Source organism: Echiichthys vipera, assembly GCF_963691815.1.
Source record: "Echiichthys vipera genome assembly, chromosome: 23".
NCBI classification, from domain to species: domain Eukaryota; kingdom Metazoa; phylum Chordata; class Actinopteri; order Perciformes; family Trachinidae; genus Echiichthys; species Echiichthys vipera.
The window spans coordinates 7089316-7109732 of record NC_139848.1 but is presented as its reverse complement, the minus strand read 5'-3'; the positions used below and the strand labels follow the sequence as shown (position 1 = coordinate 7109732).

Below are 20417 nucleotides of genomic sequence, written 5' to 3'. Positions count from 1 at the left end.
TACACACAGGGGAACTGTCGGTTGAATTCAAAAGACCGGACAATATTTAATATTTAGCGTTTAAATGATTAATAGTTGTTTTCTTTTCCCTGTTGTTTTCTTTCTACGTAAATGTAAAGTGCGCAGTCGAACGTTCGCACCGGACGTCATCACGTTCACTCACGCCAGCTTGACAGAAGAGTCGAACGCGTCCATGACCAGATGGAACCCAGCGCTGGCTGCTTAAAACGGATTCCACGCGTTCTAGAACTGTATTCGATACATTTGTAGCGAACTTTTCGGCACATACACACACACACACACACACACGGAGAACCCCTGCGTGACTACGGAAGCCTGTCTGGGAAGGCTCGGCTGCGCTGTGTGTGTGTGAACCGGGGACAGAAGCGGTCAAGACACCTAAAGACACCCCGCCAAACATCTCTCTGCTGTAGGTAAGAGTGAAAACCCCGTCATGTCGCTTAGCAGCAGCTGTTTCCTACAAACAACAAAGACCAACTGTGATTGGAAATCTGTCAAACAACAAGGGGAGTTCAGCCCGGAGGCGAGAGGGGTGTAGCCTTGTTAAATCACATTGTCTGGGACTGTTTATGCGGCCTTTACGTGTTATTTGACCGCCGTCTGCTGTCACACGCTCTTGTTCCCCTGAACACCGTCGTCCTCTGGGTGTTCAGTTATTCAGCAGCACGAATGCAGAGTGTGTTTTTGGTGTTTGTTTGTTTTTTCCCTTCCTCGCTATGTTACTTTAGACGAGCGGCGTCAAGCTGGAGAGAATGAAAACAACGCGGCTTCCGGTGACATCTTTCACAATAAAGCCTTAAGTGTGAGAGTGCAGAAACTAACTGCTCAAACTTAATCACTGGCAAATTAACATCACGTTTGTTTGTATTTGTGTTTAAAGCTCTAAATGGTCTCTTACCACCCTATATCAGTTCTGTAGTATCTTTTAATGCTTCACCGTACACACTCAAAGGACTGGCTCACTCTGCAGGTTCCCCCTGTTTACACTGAATTAGGGAAATCTTGTCCTCAAAGCAGTTTCAGTCAAAAGCAACTGGACTTGGTTGTTTGTCTAGGAAGGCGTTTCACCTCTCATCCCAGAGGCTTCATCAGCTCATGTACGCATCTGACCAGGCTGGGACCGGTCCAGATGACCTGGACAAATGAGAACATTCCTAGGCTGGGGAAATCTTGCTTTTCTTACTGTGCACCTGCTAAACCTCCTGAAACGTACCACACTTTTCTTATTAGGGCAATCTAAATCCATCCCTGCATCTTATTTCCCTTCTAACGGCTCCTGTTGTAAACTTGATTGACTTCATTATTCTGTGTCACTGTTATTTTTCATTTTTTTGTGTGTTTGTATCTCGGCTATATTACAAACGAGGTTGCTCCTCAATAGATTTCCGAGTTTAAATGAAGGATATAAATAAACGTGTCAAGATCTGTTTTTCATGATTTCATGATACATCCTTAAGATCAAATAATTGATTAATTGATTAAATAAGGGTCAGATGACTTAATATGGAATATAACTAGTACCCACACAAGCCAGTTGTCATTGTTGATGAGTAGATGGTAGTAACAGTATGGCGGTGAAAGCATCAATGCTCACGTTGTCTCTCTTTGCTTCTAATTACCTAATAAACACGTGCATTCTTTGTTTTTTTTGCAGCAGAAGGCATGTTTCTGATATACATAATAATAACTAACTTTTTGTATTGATAGTTTTAGTGTCTTATTGTAACATTTTACAGCCTTTATAGTCTGACTCTTTGTACTGCAGTGCCTTGTTTATCGATGCGACTGAGTTAATGCTCTTTTTTTCATCCTGATATTGGAGGGCAGAGATAACATGGAGGTAGAATTGTCTCGAAAAGATTAATACATATCTATTTTATACAAGTTTTTTTATACAAACAAGATTATTTATTTGCATGTCACATTTTTATATCTGTTTATCTATAAATGTAATAATTTTTACACATAAAATATAAATTTGTATTAATCTTTTTGAGAGAATACACATTTATTTAAACAAGTTAGTTTATTTATTTGTACGACACATATTTGTATATGTTTATTCATAAATGTATGCATATTTATACATATACTTTTCATATGTATTCATCTTTTTGAGACCATTCTACCTCCATATGAAAACATCTTTTGGAGTGAGACTCTATGATGGATATTATATATATTGATGTTATACTCCGAATGCTTGAAAACCCATAAAGTCTGTCAGTTTTATAATTTTTTCACTCTGGGTGAGATGATATTTAAGATGATCTAAATCTGCTTTGCTATAGTTTTAAAGCACAACCACTGAAAACTCTGGTTTACTCTGTTTGCGTTGACAGACTAGACGTATATTCAGTATCAGCCACTAGTTCAGACTGAACCTTTATTGACTCTACACATAACTGCATCTACCTACAGCTTCTCCTGTTGAATGAACTGTATGTGGCAGCAGACAGTGTGCTTGTACAGTATAATCCAGGTGTGTCAGTTTGTGTGAGCCTGCTGTTAAATGACCTCACTGTACTGTCACCCCCCCACATCATGTATTGCATTATGCATCTCAGTGATAAGCTGGTTATGCATGACAGGTGGAGGCACTTCATACCTGTAACATACAAAGCCCCTGTTTATCAAAGCAGGTGCTGTGGTGAAGTCCTTTTGTTTCCCATTCAAAGTTTAAAAAAAGAGATATATCAACTTTTGTCCTTTTCAGGGAGCATTCCTCCCGCGTTGCCACAGAGAGGCAATCTCCCTGTGGACGTCTGCAAAGAGAACGCCTCTTTGTAGTTTGAGATGTGGCTGTGTCGTAGTCAGACACCTTTAGATCTCTCTCTGGGAGCCGACTCTGTGGCACAGAAAGAGCAAGACGACTTTTTCAAGAGGGAATTTGGAGCAAACCAAAGACTTTAAAAGCCCTGAAAGCCTTTTGATTTGGTTTCCTAGATTCAAGGCTCTTAAAAGCAAAGTATAATCTGCAGGTCTTGACGTTGATTTAAGAAGTGCCCATCCACTATTTTACTTTTAAGAAGTAAACCCTATCTAATTGAACTTTTATTCATTAAAGAAAAGTGGTTTCATTTAATCTGAGTGAGTGTCGGAGGGTGAAATGCCCTCCTTGCTCCTCCCTGATGAGTTAACTTCCAGTTGTGTGGTGAACGGCTGCCTCTGCATTCCAATCAGTCGAGAGGAAACGCTCTCAAATTAAAAGCCGCCACCTTTCTTTTCTTCCTGAAAGGTGGTAAATTCATCACATTGTTGGAAGCCTTCAAGACCTAACGGAGGTTTGCAAGCATTCCTGAATGCATTAAAAGTTTCCAAAGGGCTGCGCAGACACAAACAAAAGCTATACGACGTAATTCTATTGAAGCAGACTATTATAACTTATGCAATGTGCCTGGAGGATTCAAAACCAGTTGCACATTAAGTCCCTCCAACCTGTTTTTAGCACATGCCATGAAATGTCCAAGTTGTATTCACTAACAGTGCTGGCAGGCTGACACGTAGGTGTGACGGATAACTATCCTGCTGCACTGGAATGGCTTTGATTAGTCATCAGAGCCACCGCCTGCCAGTGTGACGACTTGTGACAGTGTATGCTGCTGCAGTCTAATGCTTTTTGATGATCGATAAGGAGATTTATGTTTATGAGTCACACGGTTATTACGCTAAGGCTGGCTGAAGTGGATTTCTGTAACTGCATGTAAACAATTAGTCAATTAATCTTGTAGTCAATCAACAGAAAAGTCATTGAAACACAGTTTGAATAGTTATTTTTCACATAAAGATATCAATCATCTTAGTCTGAGGCTCTCCGTTGATGGTAATTGCTGCTTTTCTTGGTTTATGTGACAGTAAACTGATGATCTTTGAGTTTTGGACGAGTAAAAAAGTAATTTAAAGCCGTCACATTTGGCTTTAGGTAATTGTGATGTGCAATTTTCTCCATTTTCTGACATTTTCACAGGCAAAACAATTCATTGACAATGAAAATAAACGTTATTTGTAGCCCTGGATTCATGTATTAGGTTATTATTGTTTAATAAAACTCTGATAGCAGTATATGTATGTCTTGAAGACACATTTTGCAGTACATGTGCATTATAGTATAACCAAATTATAGTTTTCTTTTGGACCAACAGGAAGTGCAGCTTCACAGAGAGGACTGAGAAAGGTAATAATGAAGAAATTATGTATTAATGATTAAACACAAAGCACAAATGAAGAAATCCTATGATTTACTGGTTTAAATGTTGGTGATAGTCCCCTCATATGTCTATTCTTTCCAATCACATTGGTTACACATCCATTCTGCATATCCTTTTTTTCTGGCTCTCTCATAATTACAGCTAAAAACTAATATTTAGAGCCTTTGTCTGTTTTGAGATTATATTTAGAGCAGCTAGCTGTGTGCGTTCAAGCCCAGTGGGTACCACATTAATTCCATTACATAACATTTAGTCAGGCTTAAGCAGGCTACGGGTGAAACGAAGGCTTCGCAGTAACCTAGAGCTTAAGCCCTCCAGGACGCAAAGGCGTGTGATTAGATGATTAAAAGGACCCTTTAAGTATTCTTTTATTAATCAGTAACATTTAGTTCCAGCTGCAGCCACTAGACCGGACGACAGAGGGGACATGTTGGACTTGTGACACAGTAGTTTACAGTGTGATTGGATCTGAGAGCAGATAACCACGTCCTCATTGCCTTCTTATCCTTTGACAAATATTGACCGGGCTGACGTTGTGCAGGTGTGACGTAATATGATGATAAAGTGAAGAATTATTGAGAATGAATGCATCACACAGACGGGACGGCAGGGTTTTCTGTTTTAAGACGCGTCTCCTTGAGTTCAGCCTTTGGTCGTGAACGGTATATTTTGTGCACTTAGCAATATTTCTGCGTTTCCTTGACATCTTGTTTCGTGTGATTTCATCTGTCAGATCAGCAGTGTGCCCTCTGACCGATGCCATTGTCTCTGCGTCAGAGTAAAGCATCAAAAACACATCTGCGCAGCACCGGGAAGAACAATACCGGTGTCTTTTTACATCCTTTAAGTCATTCTCTTTCTGCCTAAAATAAAAGGTTGCACACTGCCAGTCAGTGTCGAGAGAAGCGAACACGCAGATTTTGTCTTCGTCATGTGGAAACCTTGTGATTCCAGTTCGAGCTGTTTTCTCGTTTCTGCTGGCATCGAAGAACTCTCTCTGGCCTCTTTATGGCTGCTGCATCTTGTTTTGTTTTTTCTCTCACGTAATGTTTTTTTTTCTTTAATGGAGCAAAATTAATTAAATAAATCAGTCGCACGGCAGTTAGTATTGTTCAGGGAAATCAGAGGGACCATGCCATGGCCCCGCTGCTCAGACATAAAGCTCTTTTAATGTCTCACTTCTCGACTCTCTGACTGTTATTGGGGCTCAAAGTGTGCCAATTTAGTGAGTGTGCCGGTCCAGAGGGGAACTTTCTCACCACTGTTGCACCCTCACAAAATTCCGTAGATGTTTCATCGCCTCTTCTAGATGTTATTAGATTTTTATGCCCCTTACATTTACGTCCTACAGTTTTTTTAATGGAGATATTTCTACTTAAACATCTTGAATCTTGAAAGAACTTTCCAGTTGCACCTGTCTGGCAGCTGCTGTCTCCTTGCGGATATGTAGTTTTAAACCATATCATTAAATCTTTAAGGAAGTTGGTTTGTGTGCACAGTGTAGCCAGAGATCTTGTGTATAATTTGGGTTAAGGTTCATAAGAACAGGAAATAAGTCATAGAGTGTGGTCTTTACCTACTCTGTAAAGTGTCCTGAGATAACTTTTGTTAGGATTTGGCACTGTAAATCAAATTGAATTGAAAGGAAGGAGCCACAGTTTGGTAGAAGTGGATGAAACGAGTTCGAAAGCAGCAAATGTGGAGGGAGGAACGGTTGCAGTGGTGGATGGAGAGGAATGAAGGTGGGAGTTGGAGTTAAGAGGGAGGCTTAGGCCCTTTTACATTCCCAGATGAGGATTAGCAGTCACAAGTTCTCTGCCTTCCCCTGACCTGGCCTGGATCGCAAAGGCCGCTGCAGCTGTGTGTTTTTAAATGGACAAATCTAAATTCTGTGTCCATTTAAAAACATCTACAACACGATAAAGTGTGCATAAAGCCCACCCTTGCTCATAGTCCTGATGGACACTTGTATCAGCATGTTGTGTGTCTGCAACAGAATCCTGCAGTAACCTACTGGACATGGACTGGCAACGTCTCACCTGTTGATATCCAAACAGCCTGTGACATTCTGACGGTCGCAGGGCAAAACACCACCTGAAGCATCTTCGGATATTATGAAATAAAGCAAAACTCAATTATATGGATCACATACAGTCACGACAACGCCTTCAATCACTTGCATTCACCTGACTGCAGCAGGGATGGATCTTTTTCGGTTGGTTTCACTAATGCTTGGGCGGATGGAAGCCTCTTTTTCACAAGTTGTCATGTTGTACTCTCTAATTCTCCTTAAAGTCTGAATAAGTGCACCATGACTCGACAGGGATGTGGCAGTATTCATTCCTTACTCATCACCTCTATTTAAACTAAATGTAAGAGATGGAATGAATCATGTTTTCATAACTGCAGGGCTTATTTTTGCCTCAAAATAAGATAAAATGAGCTTTTATTGAACACCAAAGGGGAAATTCTGGTGTTGCTGCAGCACAAAGATAGAAACTGGTGCAGAAAAATAGAGAAAGTGTAGGAAAAATGAACGTAAATACGAATAAATGGAGGTACTGTAAACTAATATAAGAGTAGAAATAAAAGAAAAGGGCAATTAAAAACAAAGTGGCAAGTTAAAGTGACAAATGATAGATAGTAGGGGGTCTAGTTTATGTCAATAGTGTAAAAATACATTTTTGAGACACTGAAACACTGTTTCTGTCATGTAACACCTCAAATGTACTGACTTTGACTTTGAATGTGGAGAGTTTGGTGTCAAAAGGGCTGCAGTTGTAGTTCATGTGGACTAGAGAGGAATGTGTCTCTAAGGTGCTAGACACACACACACACACACACACACACACACACACACACACACGCACACGCGCACGCACACGCGCACGCACGCACACACAGAGTGACATTGTTTGTCCACCAGAGAGCACTAACAAGTTTAAAGTTTATATTCACATCACAAATGGATATCATCCTGATTTAATCGATGTAATCATCTAAAGCTCTTAAATATACATAAACTCAGTATTGGTTGGACTCTCATCCGGTATTCTGTATCCTAGAAGATCTGGTGAGCTCCTTAATGTCACTGAAATGTCATGAAGCAGATGTGCACTTGAAAGGCTCTCATGAACTGACTGCAGAGCTGCTGCGGTTGCATTCAGCTTGTCATTGACTGCTCCTTTATGTGCCGTGTGTGTGTGTGTGTGTGGTTCCCCAGGTCCTAAGGCGAGCGTGTGTGTCCATCATGCCGCTGTTCAGTAAATCCCACAAGAGTCCGGCGGACATCGTCAGGATCCTGAAGGAAAACCTGGCCGTCCTGGTCAAACAGGATAAGAAGACGGACAAGGTAGAGGACTGACTTTTCTGTGTGTGCGTATGTGTGTGCGTGTGAAAATGTCTGGGTGTTTAGGGGCCCGAGGGTGACAGCACTCTGTAAAAATGAACCATGGAACAGTCTGTCCCTGTCATCTCCTGACACTTCACTGTTAAGACAGTTTACTCTCTCTCTCTCTCTCACACACACGCTCACGCAGGCACGCACGCACGCAAACACACACACACACACGCACGCACGCACGCACACGCAAGCAAACAAACAAAATTATCCACTCGAGCCACAGTTCAGGCACAAGTCTTTTTCAGATTTCTCCCTTTCCCTCTTTTAACTCTCAATCTGTAATGTTTGTTTAAAGTTGTGCTCCTCCGTATTGTCCTCGGAAAGAACGATTATTCTGAAATAGACCGCGGCACCTATTTACCATCTTCTTCAACTCCGTCTTGGTCCTCCAGGCGTCTGAGGAGGTGTCCAAGTGCTTGGTGTCCATGAAGGACATGCTGTACGGGAGCAACGACAAGGAGCCTCAAACCGAGACGGTGGCCCAGCTGGCCCAGGAGCTGTACAACAGCGGGCTGCTGATGTCACTGGTAGAAAACCTGCAGGTCATAGACTTTGAGGTGAGGAGAGAGTGGTCTTTGAGTTAATCGCATATGAGTCTGCACCATAAAGCTGCCGTAGAAACGTGATTTAAAAAACCAACAACATGTGTTTGTGTGTTTCCAGGGGAAGAAAGATGTGTGTCAGATCTTCAACAACATCCTGAGGAGGCAGATCGGGACGAGGAGCCCCACCGTGGAATATTTCGGATCCCACCAAGAGGTCCTCTTTATACTGCTGAAAGGGTAAGACACACACAGTGCATACTGTACACGCGTTGTAATGGCTTCCAACGGGGTGACGCAAATACTCTTTCTGTGTCTAAAGGTACGAGACACCGCAGGTAGCGCTAAACTGTGGGATAATGCTGAGGGAGTGCATCCGCCACGAGCCGCTCGCCAAGATAGTCCTTCAGTCGGAGCACTTCCAAAATTTCTTCAACTACGTGGAGATGTCCACCTTCGACATCGCCTCCGACGCCTTCGCCACCTTCAAGGTACCTCCCGGGGAAGTGGGCATTTCCTTAAAGGAGGTGTCGGGGGACAGAAAACAAAACACATCCGTGATGTTTAGCTCTACTATCTGACTTCTAATCGATGTATCTGTCTTTATTTACAGGATCTCCTGACAAGACACAAAGTGCTCGTGGCGCAATACCTCGAAAAGAACTACGAGGCGGTGAGTGATTTGGTGGATTAATGCAGATGTAATAGCAACCACACGTTAACGCAAGTTCTCCCTGTTATTTTGCACCAGCGTTACCAGCCTCTCCCTCCATCCCTGACTGCACACACACACACACACACACACACACACACACACACACACACATACGCAGACGCACACACACACACACACACACACGCACGCACGCACGCACGCACGCACGCACGCACACACACACACACACACGTATGTCACGCAACATCAGCCACTGAGAGCTATTTGGAGACGTAAACATAAACACTGCTTGACCAGAACACACAGATGCATTACCAGATCAGGTATCACCCCCTCACTGCACTACTCAATGGCCCAGTCATGTATCCAAAATAAGAAGAATCAAGTTTTGACTAATACACTTAAAGTTCCAGGAAAGCTGGATCAGTGGAAAGCCCCTCGCAGTGTCACAGCTCGTCTCGGTACAAAGCTCAGCTCTGTGCTGTTTCCCCTCTCGCAGGCCGGACCCCCGGGGGTCTCGGGCTGGAGAAATCCCGCACAAAACTGCCCTTTTTTTACCTGGATGTGGCGCGTGGACAGATGTCGCTGTGAAGCTTGACAGGAGACGATGTTGTGGGCTCAAGAGAGTCGATGTAATCCAGGAGAACTGTGACAAGGCTGAGCCAAAGTGCAGCACTTCCGAGGAGATTTGTTTTAAAATATTCTTTGGAGCCAAATGGACGAATATCCAGAAAAACACCAACTAGACATGTTAAACTACAACAGTTCAAATACTTTCAGCTGCTTCCCCGCCCGCAGCTTAACATACTTATTATTAGTCCATCTGTAAATAATAAACACCCAGCAGACTGTTGATAATGCATAATAAGACGTGTTTCTTATGTACTTGCAGGTGTTTGAAAACTACGAGAAGCTGCTGCACTCTGAGAACTACGTCACCAAGAGGCAGTCTCTAAAGGTCCGACTCTTACTTGTGTATCGATTTGTCGAGAATGTCACATGTGTCATCTCTTTGTCAAGTCGTGTCTGATCCTCTCTCCTGCAGCTGCTGGGCGAGCTGTTACTGGACAGACACAACTTCTCGGTGATGACGCGCTACATCAGCAAGCCCGAGAACCTCAAGCTGATGATGAATCTGCTACGAGACAAGAGTCCCAACATCCAGTTTGAGGCGTTCCATGTCTTCAAGGTAAAACGCACCGCGCCCGTGCATGTAAACACAGTGAACACGGATCAGAAATACGACGAACTCTGCTGAAGTTTACAGAAACGCAGACAAAGCATGCGCAGAAGGTAGATTCTCTCTGTTGGCACCAACATGTCTGTTCTCCATCCTCAGGTTTTCGTCGCGAACCCCAACAAGACGCAGCCCATCGTCGACATCCTGCTCAAGAACCAGACCAAACTAATCGACTTCCTGAGCAACTTCCAGAAGGACCGCTCGGACGACGAGCAGTTCAACGACGAGAAGACCTACCTAATCAAACAGATCAGGGATCTGAAGAAACCGGCCTCCTAGAGAAGTACCCCCCCCCCCCCCCCAACCCCGCCCTCTACCCCAACTTTTTATCTATAGGAAGAAATACAGTAGACAACAAAACACATTAACAATAACGGTTATTCTATTTCAAACGCATCTTCAAGACGTTATTTGTCTTTTTTCTCTCTGCCGGTTCATTCGTGCAACAGCAGTTCTCAATCACCGATCTTACTTTTGTAAATTTTTCCTCACGAAAGCTAATTCAAAATCTTCTTTTCCGTAGCATATAGTGCCACAACTCGTGTTGTTGGGAGGCAGCTGATTTGCTCTGTTGGGAGAACCAGCGGTTAAAAAACAAGCTTCATCCAAAATGGTCGGACAAACCTGACCGTTATTGTAACGCTTTCACATTCACCAGTCGCAGGCGCGCTGTTAGTCGCTGCACGCGAGTCGCTTTCTAACCGTTTTAATGAAGTAGCTGTAAATCCAAAAAAAAACAAATGAAGAATTTCAGCTTTTGTTTCTTTTAAGCTGGGTCAACGTGTCGGAAACATTCTCGGTCATCGCTAAAAGCTTTGAATCAGCAACGGTAACTCTCGGTTGCTTTCTGCTCGCCAAACGTTCTCGCCGTACCTGCCAAAGCTGATGATAGCTCAAGTTTTCTCCGTCTAAAACTTAAGAAGCGTCGTTAAATATGAACAGATTTTAGCATCGAAGCGAAGAGAACACACTAAAGTGTAACTCTAAAGAAAGACTGAGAGTAAAGGTGTGTTGAGAGAACTAGTTTGAGTCACGCTTGACCAAAAAAATAGCAATTGTAGGAGTATTTAAAAATGAAGGGCCTTGTAAATTGAACATTTGGCTGCTATCGGTACAGTACGCTTCAATCATTTCGATCACTGGTTCTCTGGTGGCTGATGGCACTTTCTGTGTGATTAAAAAATAATCTTTTTGATAAGCCAGTCACTGTTTTCACACTGCTTGAGGGTAATTTTTTTTATATATAGTTTCTTCGTCATGTACAGTTTATGGTTTGTGAGTGAGGCCCCTGGCTGCGCGGAGGAGAGCAGCCCTAAAGATGTTTGTTTGTGCTTCACTCGGTTTTTCTCTCTGTACTGTAACAAGCGTTCTGCTCTGATTTGGTGAGAAGATTCAGAGGTGCCTTTTTGGTTTGGTGTTTTTTCCCTCCTGTTTTTTTTTTTAATGTATTTTCCGTATCTTTCTAGGGGGAGCTTAATTATTCTGTTAATGAAAATATGCTCTGGATAGACCATATTTGTTGTGATTAAGCGGTGAACCTCTTAACTCACTATATTTGAGTTACGCTGTTAAAGAAACCTTTTTAAGCCTTTTTTTTTGGTTGCCATTGTGTACGGACCAAGGTCACAGTTCGGCCTTGAGTTTATCGCTGAAGTAGCGCTCGTTCAACTCGCCGCAGAGCGAGGCCAAAGTTGTCCCTGAGAAATGTAACTGTGAAAAATCCACATGTAGTTAAAGGACTATAAAAATGTGCTAAAACAAATACTGTTCAAGTGCTGTTGGTTTTTATATTTGAGTTGGAAATGAAAAGGCCACTTTCTATGTTTCTGGAAAAATGACGATTATTCTTTAATTAGGACACAAACCGTTTCAAAGTGAGTTGTGAATCCACAGACAGAGAGGCAGAAGTGGAGAACAGTTGGGTTAGAGTAACATTTGTAAATCTTTTCATCTGAAGTGACAGAAAAGTGGGGAAAGAGTTCAGTTTTATCACCTGAACCTGCTTTTTTCTTGATGCTATCAGCTGTGAAATCTATCAAAATACGTCATGAGACGCAAAAGTAGATGAGCTAGCTTTAAATCCGCCCTGAGCCGAACTAAACTAGCTTTGATTTTCCCCCCTCAACTAAAACAATGAGCAACTTTGATCCCAGCAGAACATCCTGTTATCGTCCCGGTGTCCTCTCTCTGTGAAAGCAGCTACCTTATTTTCCACATGGATGCTATTGTATCACATTCACGACAAATAAAAGGATGGGAATGCGTGCTTTGTGCGTGTGCTCATTTGTGCGCTTCCATTTACGACACCTTTATTTCCATTTTGTGCGCATTCATCTTTTAAGTCGGCCTTAAAAGATGGATAACAGTCTTTTAATACTAAAGCATGGGATGTATTTATGGAGGGTTCGGACCGAGTTACACTTACAGAAACATTTGGAGAGCGAGTTACAGTACCGACAGAAACAAATACAATACAGTACAAGTGCAGGAAATTAAAGCTGGAGATAATGCATCAACACTGGAATAATAAATACAAATAATGACACCAGAGTAAAGCTGTGTAATCACGTTCCTTATATACAAAAAACATGAGGGAACACTCACAACACGTCAGATTTTGATGGATGACTTATTGAAGTTGAAAATCTCTACTGATTAGTATGATTGTATAATTTGTTGAGAACAAAATAATGCAACAACGGTCAATGGGAAACAAAATCATCAACCCACCGAGGGCTGGATTCAAAATCACACCGAAACGTCTAAAAATTCAAATCCCAGGCTGATCCAACCTGTGAAGCAAAAACGTCCGGGCGTGCTCCTGATGCCGTGGTACTTTGCTGTGTCGGATGCACCGATATATAACGTCCCATGGGTGCTGAATCGGATCTAGGTCAGGGGGACGAGACGAGACACTGGCATCGATACCTTGGTCATCCAGGACATGGGACCAGGCAGCTGCACCAGGAGGAACCGAGGGGCAGCTGCACCAGGAGGAACCGAGGGCCAACTGCACGAAGGAGCAGACGTCGGTCCTGCTGCTGAGTCGATGTCCTGCTGCTGAGTCCATGTCCTGCTTCTGAGTCGATGTCCTGCTGCTGAGTCGATGTCCTGCTGCTGAGTCCATGTCCCGCTGCTGAGTCCATGTCCCGCTGCTGAGTCCATGTCCCGCTGCTGGGTCCATGTCCTGCTGCTGGGTCCATGTCCCGCTGCTGAGTCGTTACCTGCTGCTGAGTCGATGTCCCGCTGCTGAGTCGATGTCCCGCTGCTGAGTCGATGTCCTGCTGCTGGGTCCATGTCCTGCTGCTGGGTCAATGTCCTGCTGCTGAGTCGATGTCCCGCTGCTGAGTCGATGTCCCGCTGCTGAGTCCATGTCCTGCTGCTGGGTCGATGTCCATCTGCGGCACTGTCCAGCTCTTCTCGTGGAACAGTTCTCCTGATACCATCCCCTTTTTGGCGGTTGTCTTGCCTTTGCCTCTCTATTGCACCTGTTGTCACTTTAATTTGCACCAGAGCAGGTGAAACTGATTCACTTCCTTCTTAAATGGACAGTGATATCCCTGAGGGTGTTTTCAGTTATTCTGACAGATTAGACCTGTGCTTGGGTTGAAGGTGGGCGGGGCTTTGATGAGAGTTTGATGGGAATGTACGAGGTCATAAATGTCCGTCGACCACTAAGAATGATAACAGTGTACTTTGTCCCGCCTTAACAGGTGAAACAAAGGTAACAGGAGACTCGGGAAGATGGAGAATGACTCCCACCCCCTGCAGGAAACTGTGTGACGGAGCGTTATCGCAGGTCTTTCCTTCCTGCAGATGTCAGACTGAACAATCAGCACTGCTCCAGTAGACCACACGCACCAACACAATAACACATAGTTCAATGCGTAATAGTAATATAGTTCCCCGTCTCAATGTGCAATGGTAATATTTTTTAAAAATATTGTATATATTAGGTTCCTGTTATTCTTATTTTCTACATTTCCCTGTATTTATACTCATATTTTTCTGTATTTTCTACAATATATTGTTTTCTTGGTGATGCTGCTTCTATGTTTGCTATCCACCTGCTGCCGTATAAAGGACATTTCCCCTTTTGTGGGAGTAATAAAGGAATATCTTATGTCAATCACAGTACACACACCCACACAGTCCTGAGAGGAGGTCTAATCACCAGGGTTAACTGAAAACACCTGCGTGGGCGTTCAGGGGCTTTAACGGACTTGGTGTTATACTGTGATGATTGAGTGTTCCCTCGTTTTGTTGTGAGCAGTATATTTGTAATAGAATCCGGCTTTTTGGTGCAACCATGTATCAGTCCGCCCATCCAGCTGGTGTTGAGCTTAAACGGGAGAGTCGTGGGATCTGTTGGTGCACAGCTTCTTGTTGCTGTGGCTCTCCCGCTCGCCCTGCCTGCTGTGCTTCCCGACATAACCATCTGGGAAAGGAAAAAGACACCGCCGTTACAACGCCAGACAACGAGAGAACACGTGAACGCGAGAAGACGACGAGGTGGAACTTACTGGCATGGTGAGAAGAAGACGCAGAGCCACCTGACGGGCTCCTCTGCCACTGCGAAGACAGAAAAATGTCACATCTACGTTCCTCAACTCCACCAGCATCGAGACCCCCACCCCTCTGTGTACTCACTATAAACTTGCTGATGTTCTTCAGGCTGCTGAACCTCAGGTAGGAGATGTCCCCCTTGTCTTTGTCCCTGTCCTGGTCGGTGGTGTAGATGTGTGTGATGCCAGCTCCTCTGATCAGAGGGATGCACTCGTCACACGGACATTTAGTCACAAACAGCATGGTGGGCTCTTGCGGTCTGGTGTGTCGCGTGCTAAAAGCATCACAAAACGTCTGTCAGACACTGTTTAGAAGAGCGTGTGGAGACATAGATCATTGTCTTCCTCTACCTGAAGGTGATGGCGTTCTGCTCTGCGTGGACAATGTATCTGTATTTGCGTCTCTGTCGGTCCTCCTGCTTGTTGTCCATCTGCGGGTATTCTGCGTACTGTGAGCCTGCTGGGTAGGCATTGTACCCACAGCCCACCAGGTACAGACACCCTGTTCCATCACTGCCAGCCTGGGACAAGTATTGAATTAATAACATGCAAATAAAACCAATTATTTCTGCATTTTCATGAGCCAAAGAAGGAACAGCGTGGAACCTATTAGCTTAGCTTAGCATAAATACAGGGAACGTGTAGAAACAGCTGCCCTGGCTCTGTAATAACCTACAAGCACATCCAAAGGTCACTAAATACCAACAAAATACTCCTCTGTGAAAGGCTACAGAAACAATGTCACTTTGCACGTGTGAAATGGTGTGAAAGGTAAGAAAAGGTGAGCTCACCGACGGCCCCTTGGCCCAAATGACAGCCCCCACGCCCACTTTGGGGTCCTCTGGAATGAAAATGACAGTTTTGCACGTAAGACGCTGTTGACCTTTAAGCCTGTCATTCAGGAAAACGTCCTACAGGCATCTGTTGTCTCAACCCTCTAAAGACACGTACACTGAACTCTAACGGTGACAGTAGTATCTGTGTCTGCTAGCTATGACACGTGGTAACCTTTCTCCAGTTTGACAAACACGACATCACTCACCTTCTCATTTTTAGCTGGATCTAAACACATTTTAACCTCTTTTCCTTCACTCTGACCTGAAACAGGATGTGTCCCCCTCAAGTGACACACAGGAAAAACCAATCAGACCTGTTCTGTAAGCCAGCAGCCTGGCCTGGATGATGCAATGGCGTATCACGTCTTGGGACAGTCCCTCGTGACGTGGAGGCTGTGAGGCTTTGGCTAAAGATGGCTCAGAGGTTGAATTCTGTTCCCTGGGTCACAAAAACAACACAATCAACGACAAATAATCGCAGTGGAAGGCCAGATGCATGAAGAACTGAGAGTGTTTCGAACCTGTAGAAGCCGTAGTGCTGCTGTGGCACCCCGGCGGCCACTGCGGCCAGAACCTCCACCAGCTCCGTCATGTTGTGCCTCAGGTTGGAGAAGTACGGCTCCACGCAGAAGTTCTCCAGACCCATGTTGGTCAAAATGTCGCGGTGCTGCTGAGACGTCCTCACCAGGAGCTGTCTGGAGAACTCCTTCAGGTGTCTCGTCCGCTCTCTGTAAAGCAGAATGTCTCCTATTTATATGCAGCAGAGCTCCTTTTTTCACCAAAGAGCTGATGAGACGCAGAGGGAGGTAGATACCTGTTAAAGAGTTCCTCTGTGTTCAGCGCCGGCTCCTCATCAGACACTCTCTCCATGAAATCACAGTCTCTGGACGTCTCGTCAACAAACTGCGCCAGGCCCGGCGCCAGCGGCTGCAGCAGCACGCCGATGTGGGGACGGCTGTTGGACTTCAGCTTCTCTGTTGCCACGGCGTCCAGTGCGGCCTCCTCCGTGATGCTGCCGGGTGGACTGTGGGAGTCTGAATGGTTTGCGGAGGCGGACTTCAGCATGCTGACCTCAGGGTCCCCGGGCCAGAAGGAGATCTGACTGACTCCAGCTAGAAAAGAGAAAACAGCGTCAAGTATTTGTAGCATCGTGTTTGAAGAAGTCACTCACCCACTCACTCATCTTCAACCTCTTATCCGGGGTCGGGTCGCTGGGGCAGCAGCTTTAGCATGGGAGACCAAACTTCCCTTTCCTGGACCACATTAACCAGCTCTAACTGGGGGATCCTGAGGCATTCCCAGGACCAGGTGGAGATCTAATCACTCCACCTGGTCCTGGGTCTTCCCCGAGGCCTCCTCCCAGCTGGACGTGCCTGGAACACCTCCCTAGGGAGGCGCCCTAGAAGTGATTTAGGTAATTCAGATGCACCTAGAGCTGCAAACTAGGCTTTAAATACGATGTGGCAAGGGGTGTTTGAATCCGTCTCTGTCCTCACCGTTGATGATCATCTTGAGGCAGGTGGCACAGGGTCTCCTAGAGAAGTACAGCTGACAGTCAGCCAGGCAGGCGCCATGTTGGATGATGGCTGCCTGTCCTGCGTGGAGCTCAGGTCCAGAACAGTGGAGTCCCACCACCCTACTGTCCCGCACCACCACCAGACCCATCCCACGGATCTGGAACATAGCAGATTTTTTATTACCTCGCAGTGAGAGGGCAGTGTTTGATAAAGCCCTGCAGCACAACGAGAAACGGGTTTCTCAGATAACAAGAAATTGGCTTTGAAAAACATGTCCCTAGAAAGATGAATAGGGAGAAACCATCCATCTTCAACCATTTGTCCCTATCAGGGTCCCGGGGGTCTGGAGCAGATCCCAGCTGACATCAACTGTCACTTTGACCAAGACGTCACTGGGTGTTACACCTACCTGCATTATATGTATGTACAAAAATGTATAGAAAATGTTGTCATCCTTACATAGTCTTTATAAAATGGGTAATGTATGACAAGAAACCATCACAATAAAGTATATAAATAAAAGAAATTGTGTTTCTTTTTTAGAAATAAATCATGTTTTTCATTGCAAGTCAGAAAACATTTGACCACTACAGCTTTTTAAGCCTTGTGTGTCGATGGAGAACTACTTTTTTATGAACGCTCCTGATCAGTTGTTAAAGAAATCGGATGCTGTAATACCACCGTGCGTTACGTTTTATTACTGGTGGCAGCTATCGTGTGCATCACTGCTCCTTATATGGCGTCGCACATCGTCCATCTTTGTATGTCCGTGAACTCTCTCACCGGCTGACTTTTATTTATAGATCTATTCTTGGACTTCTGCGTACATATTTGTGTTTACACACGTGTAGAAACCTGAGTTTTCAGGACTTCTCATAGACGCAGGTCCAGAGAGTCAGAACTGAACTGGGCAAAAAAGGCTTCTACATGTTCTGCCCCGTCTGCCTGAAACGATGTGCAGAAGGACTTTAAATGGACACATCTCATAATTCTGGGGGAGTTCAAGACAACTCTAAAAAAACAGAGAAATAAGCTCAGTTGGATTTTGTCATTGCACTGTGTATCCTTGTTATGCCACTTTCTCTTTTGATGGTAATTCTGTGATTGTATGTTATTTGTTATTGTGTGTAACCATGCTGTTTTTGGCCACGTCACTTTCAATGAGTTGTTTTTACCTGCTTAAATAACGGATATTGATTGATAACAGTGTGGCAGATGTGGAAGATCCCCCCCCATAACTTTATTTCATCATTCATGATCTATTTACGTCCGTTTGTACACCAACCTCGCTTTGGTCTTCATCCTCTTCAGGCTGCTCCTGCGGAAAGAGCTCCATCCACAGACTCAACAAGGTAAACAGGTTTACCTTTGACAGCCTGGGGCCGTGACCTGGAGGAGAGCCGAGAACACAGCACCGTTGTGAAGGTGTAATAACAATGGCTGCAGGTATGAGACTGTAGTGTGTGTGTGCAGTATTGTGTGCGGTTGGGGTGCAGTATGCAAAGCAGAGCAGTGAGGAGGAGATGTTGTCAGAGGGGTTGAATGAGGTAGATGGGGTTGAATGTTAGACCCCATCTGCCTCATTATTCTGAATAAACCTAAACCCTGACTTACTGCTGTGGCCATGCATCTAACATCTTAGTTACACGGAGCTGCAGTGGCTTGGGAACCACAGGGTTCGCCGATCAAGTCCCCATCAATCCAAAAAAGGAGGGTCATCAGCGGTGCCATTTCACCCTCTTTGAGCAAGGCACCGAGCCCCAAAAAGTGCTCTGGGCGCTGCTCATGGGGCATTAATGCAGGTGTATAGCACCTGTCTGTGCATGTGTGCTTATTGGAGGTGTGTTTAAACAACAAAGGAGTGAAAAAGTGAATTTCCCCTTGAATAAAATAATAAAAACAAGCTTTCTTCTTCTGTTTTACCACCAAAAGTGAGTACACCTGTAAATATAAGGCCTTTAAATAGGCACGAAGGGATCTGAGCGTGGTTTTTAGTGTAATCATAATAAAATATATGATGCATTTACACAATTCTCCATGATAATAAAGCCCCCGCCTGCTGCACAAGTATACCATATAGGACACAGACTTGTATTACATAATAATAATAGTAATAATGATGGTTGTTTCCATAAACAGAGAAACAGAAAAGCTGCTTGTCATAAATCGGCTGCTCTGGGACGTGACAGAACAGAAACCTATGCAGCTGAACAGTAATAACAGGAACTCTCTCTCTTATCTTTTCTCACCTTGTCGCCTGCTGTCAGTCTGGGTGCTACTGTCTCTCATGTCTCGATCTGGCCTGGACTGGCCCAGATCGGCCCGGTTCCTTATCTCGTCTCCTTCCATTCAGTCCGCAAGGTGTCCAAATAATATCTGGACCCTGTTTCCAATGAAATGAAAAAGCAACTAGCAAGAGTCAAACCGGTAATAATAGTAACCCGCTTTTAGAGAGATCGGCACTGCTTCCGGCCCCTGCTTTCAAAATAAAAGCATTACAGGCGAAACAAATGTGTTTGCATTCAAAAAATTAAAATAAAAGCGGTGTTACATTATTAAAATAAAATACATCCGGAGTTTATTCTAAAATTACCTATTGATATTTTTTTAATACATAGAAATGTCAAGGTTCAGTTTATCCTTCACATTTTTAAAGGAACTGACATTTTATTTAAACTTGGTATTTATAACAAACGAGAAAAAAGGAGAATACATCACTTATTTTAAGTAGATATAAAAATACACGAAAAGTGTACAAAAACAAACAAGTAGAAAATAAAAAAAGAAACCAAAATAATTAAATTACATAAAACATGCCAGAGGACATTAAAGAGTTGAAAATAAGGTGAAACAAATGTTATTTGCATAAAAAAATAAAAATAAAAGCGGCGAACAGTATTAAAATAAAATACATCCGGAGTTTATTCTAAAATTACCTATTGATATTTTTTTAATACATAGAAATGTCAAGGTTCAGTTTATCCTTCACATTTTTAAAGGAACTGACATTTTATTTAAACTTGGTATTTATAACAATCGAGAAAAAAGGATAATACATCACTTATTTTAAGTAAATATAAAAATATACATATATACATATATTTATATATATATAAAACAAACCAAGCAAGTAGAAAATAAGACAGAAACTAAAATAAATAACCTAAACATGCCAGAGGCGGTTTAAGAGTTGAAAATAAATGAATTGAAAATATCAAATAAGGAGCACATTCTTAGAGTTATGTTACTTTTTTTGTTTTTTTGGTGTCGTAATTGTCTTAATATATAACACAATTTCTTTCTTTGAAAACATTGAGGGGGGTTTTACTTTATAAAATGTAAATTTATGAGTGTTCAACTTTGCAAATAATGTTATGAGATTGATAAGAAAATATAATCTCTCATATAT

General features: G+C 43.5%; 2 protein-coding genes across 4 annotated transcripts; one reads left to right on the top strand and one right to left on the bottom strand.

Moving 5' to 3' along the window:
- The first annotated feature begins 22 nt into the window (after positions 1-22).
- cab39l (calcium binding protein 39-like) lies at positions 23-12354 on the top strand. Of its 3 annotated transcripts, XM_083937705.1 has the most exons (10): positions 23-434; positions 4164-4195; positions 7453-7581; positions 8025-8189; positions 8296-8414; positions 8497-8665; positions 8788-8847; positions 9743-9808; positions 9896-10039; positions 10190-12354. In XM_083937705.1, exons 3-10 carry the CDS (start codon positions 7480-7482, stop codon positions 10367-10369), a joined length of 1005 nt encoding a protein of 334 aa, XP_083793831.1. In that variant the 5' UTR covers positions 23-434; positions 4164-4195; positions 7453-7479; the 3' UTR covers positions 10370-12354. The 3 variants fall into 3 exon arrangements, with proteins under 3 accessions (XP_083793831.1, XP_083793830.1, XP_083793829.1); XM_083937704.1 differs by lacking the exon at positions 4164-4195 and having other exon boundaries at positions 23-430; XM_083937703.1 differs by lacking the exon at positions 4164-4195.
- A 129-nt stretch (positions 12355-12483) lies between these two features.
- cdadc1 (cytidine and dCMP deaminase domain containing 1) lies at positions 12484-19379 on the bottom strand. Its single transcript, XM_083938207.1, has 11 exons — positions 19258-19379; positions 18294-18397; positions 16988-17165; positions 16306-16603; positions 16013-16219; positions 15806-15930; positions 15447-15496; positions 15007-15176; positions 14741-14930; positions 14614-14662; positions 12484-14528 (listed from the first exon to the last, which is right to left on the bottom strand). Exons 1-11 carry the CDS (start codon positions 19355-19357, stop codon positions 14434-14436), a joined length of 1566 nt encoding a protein of 521 aa, XP_083794333.1. The 5' UTR covers positions 19358-19379; the 3' UTR covers positions 12484-14433.
- Between the last annotated feature and the right edge of the window lie 1038 nt (positions 19380-20417).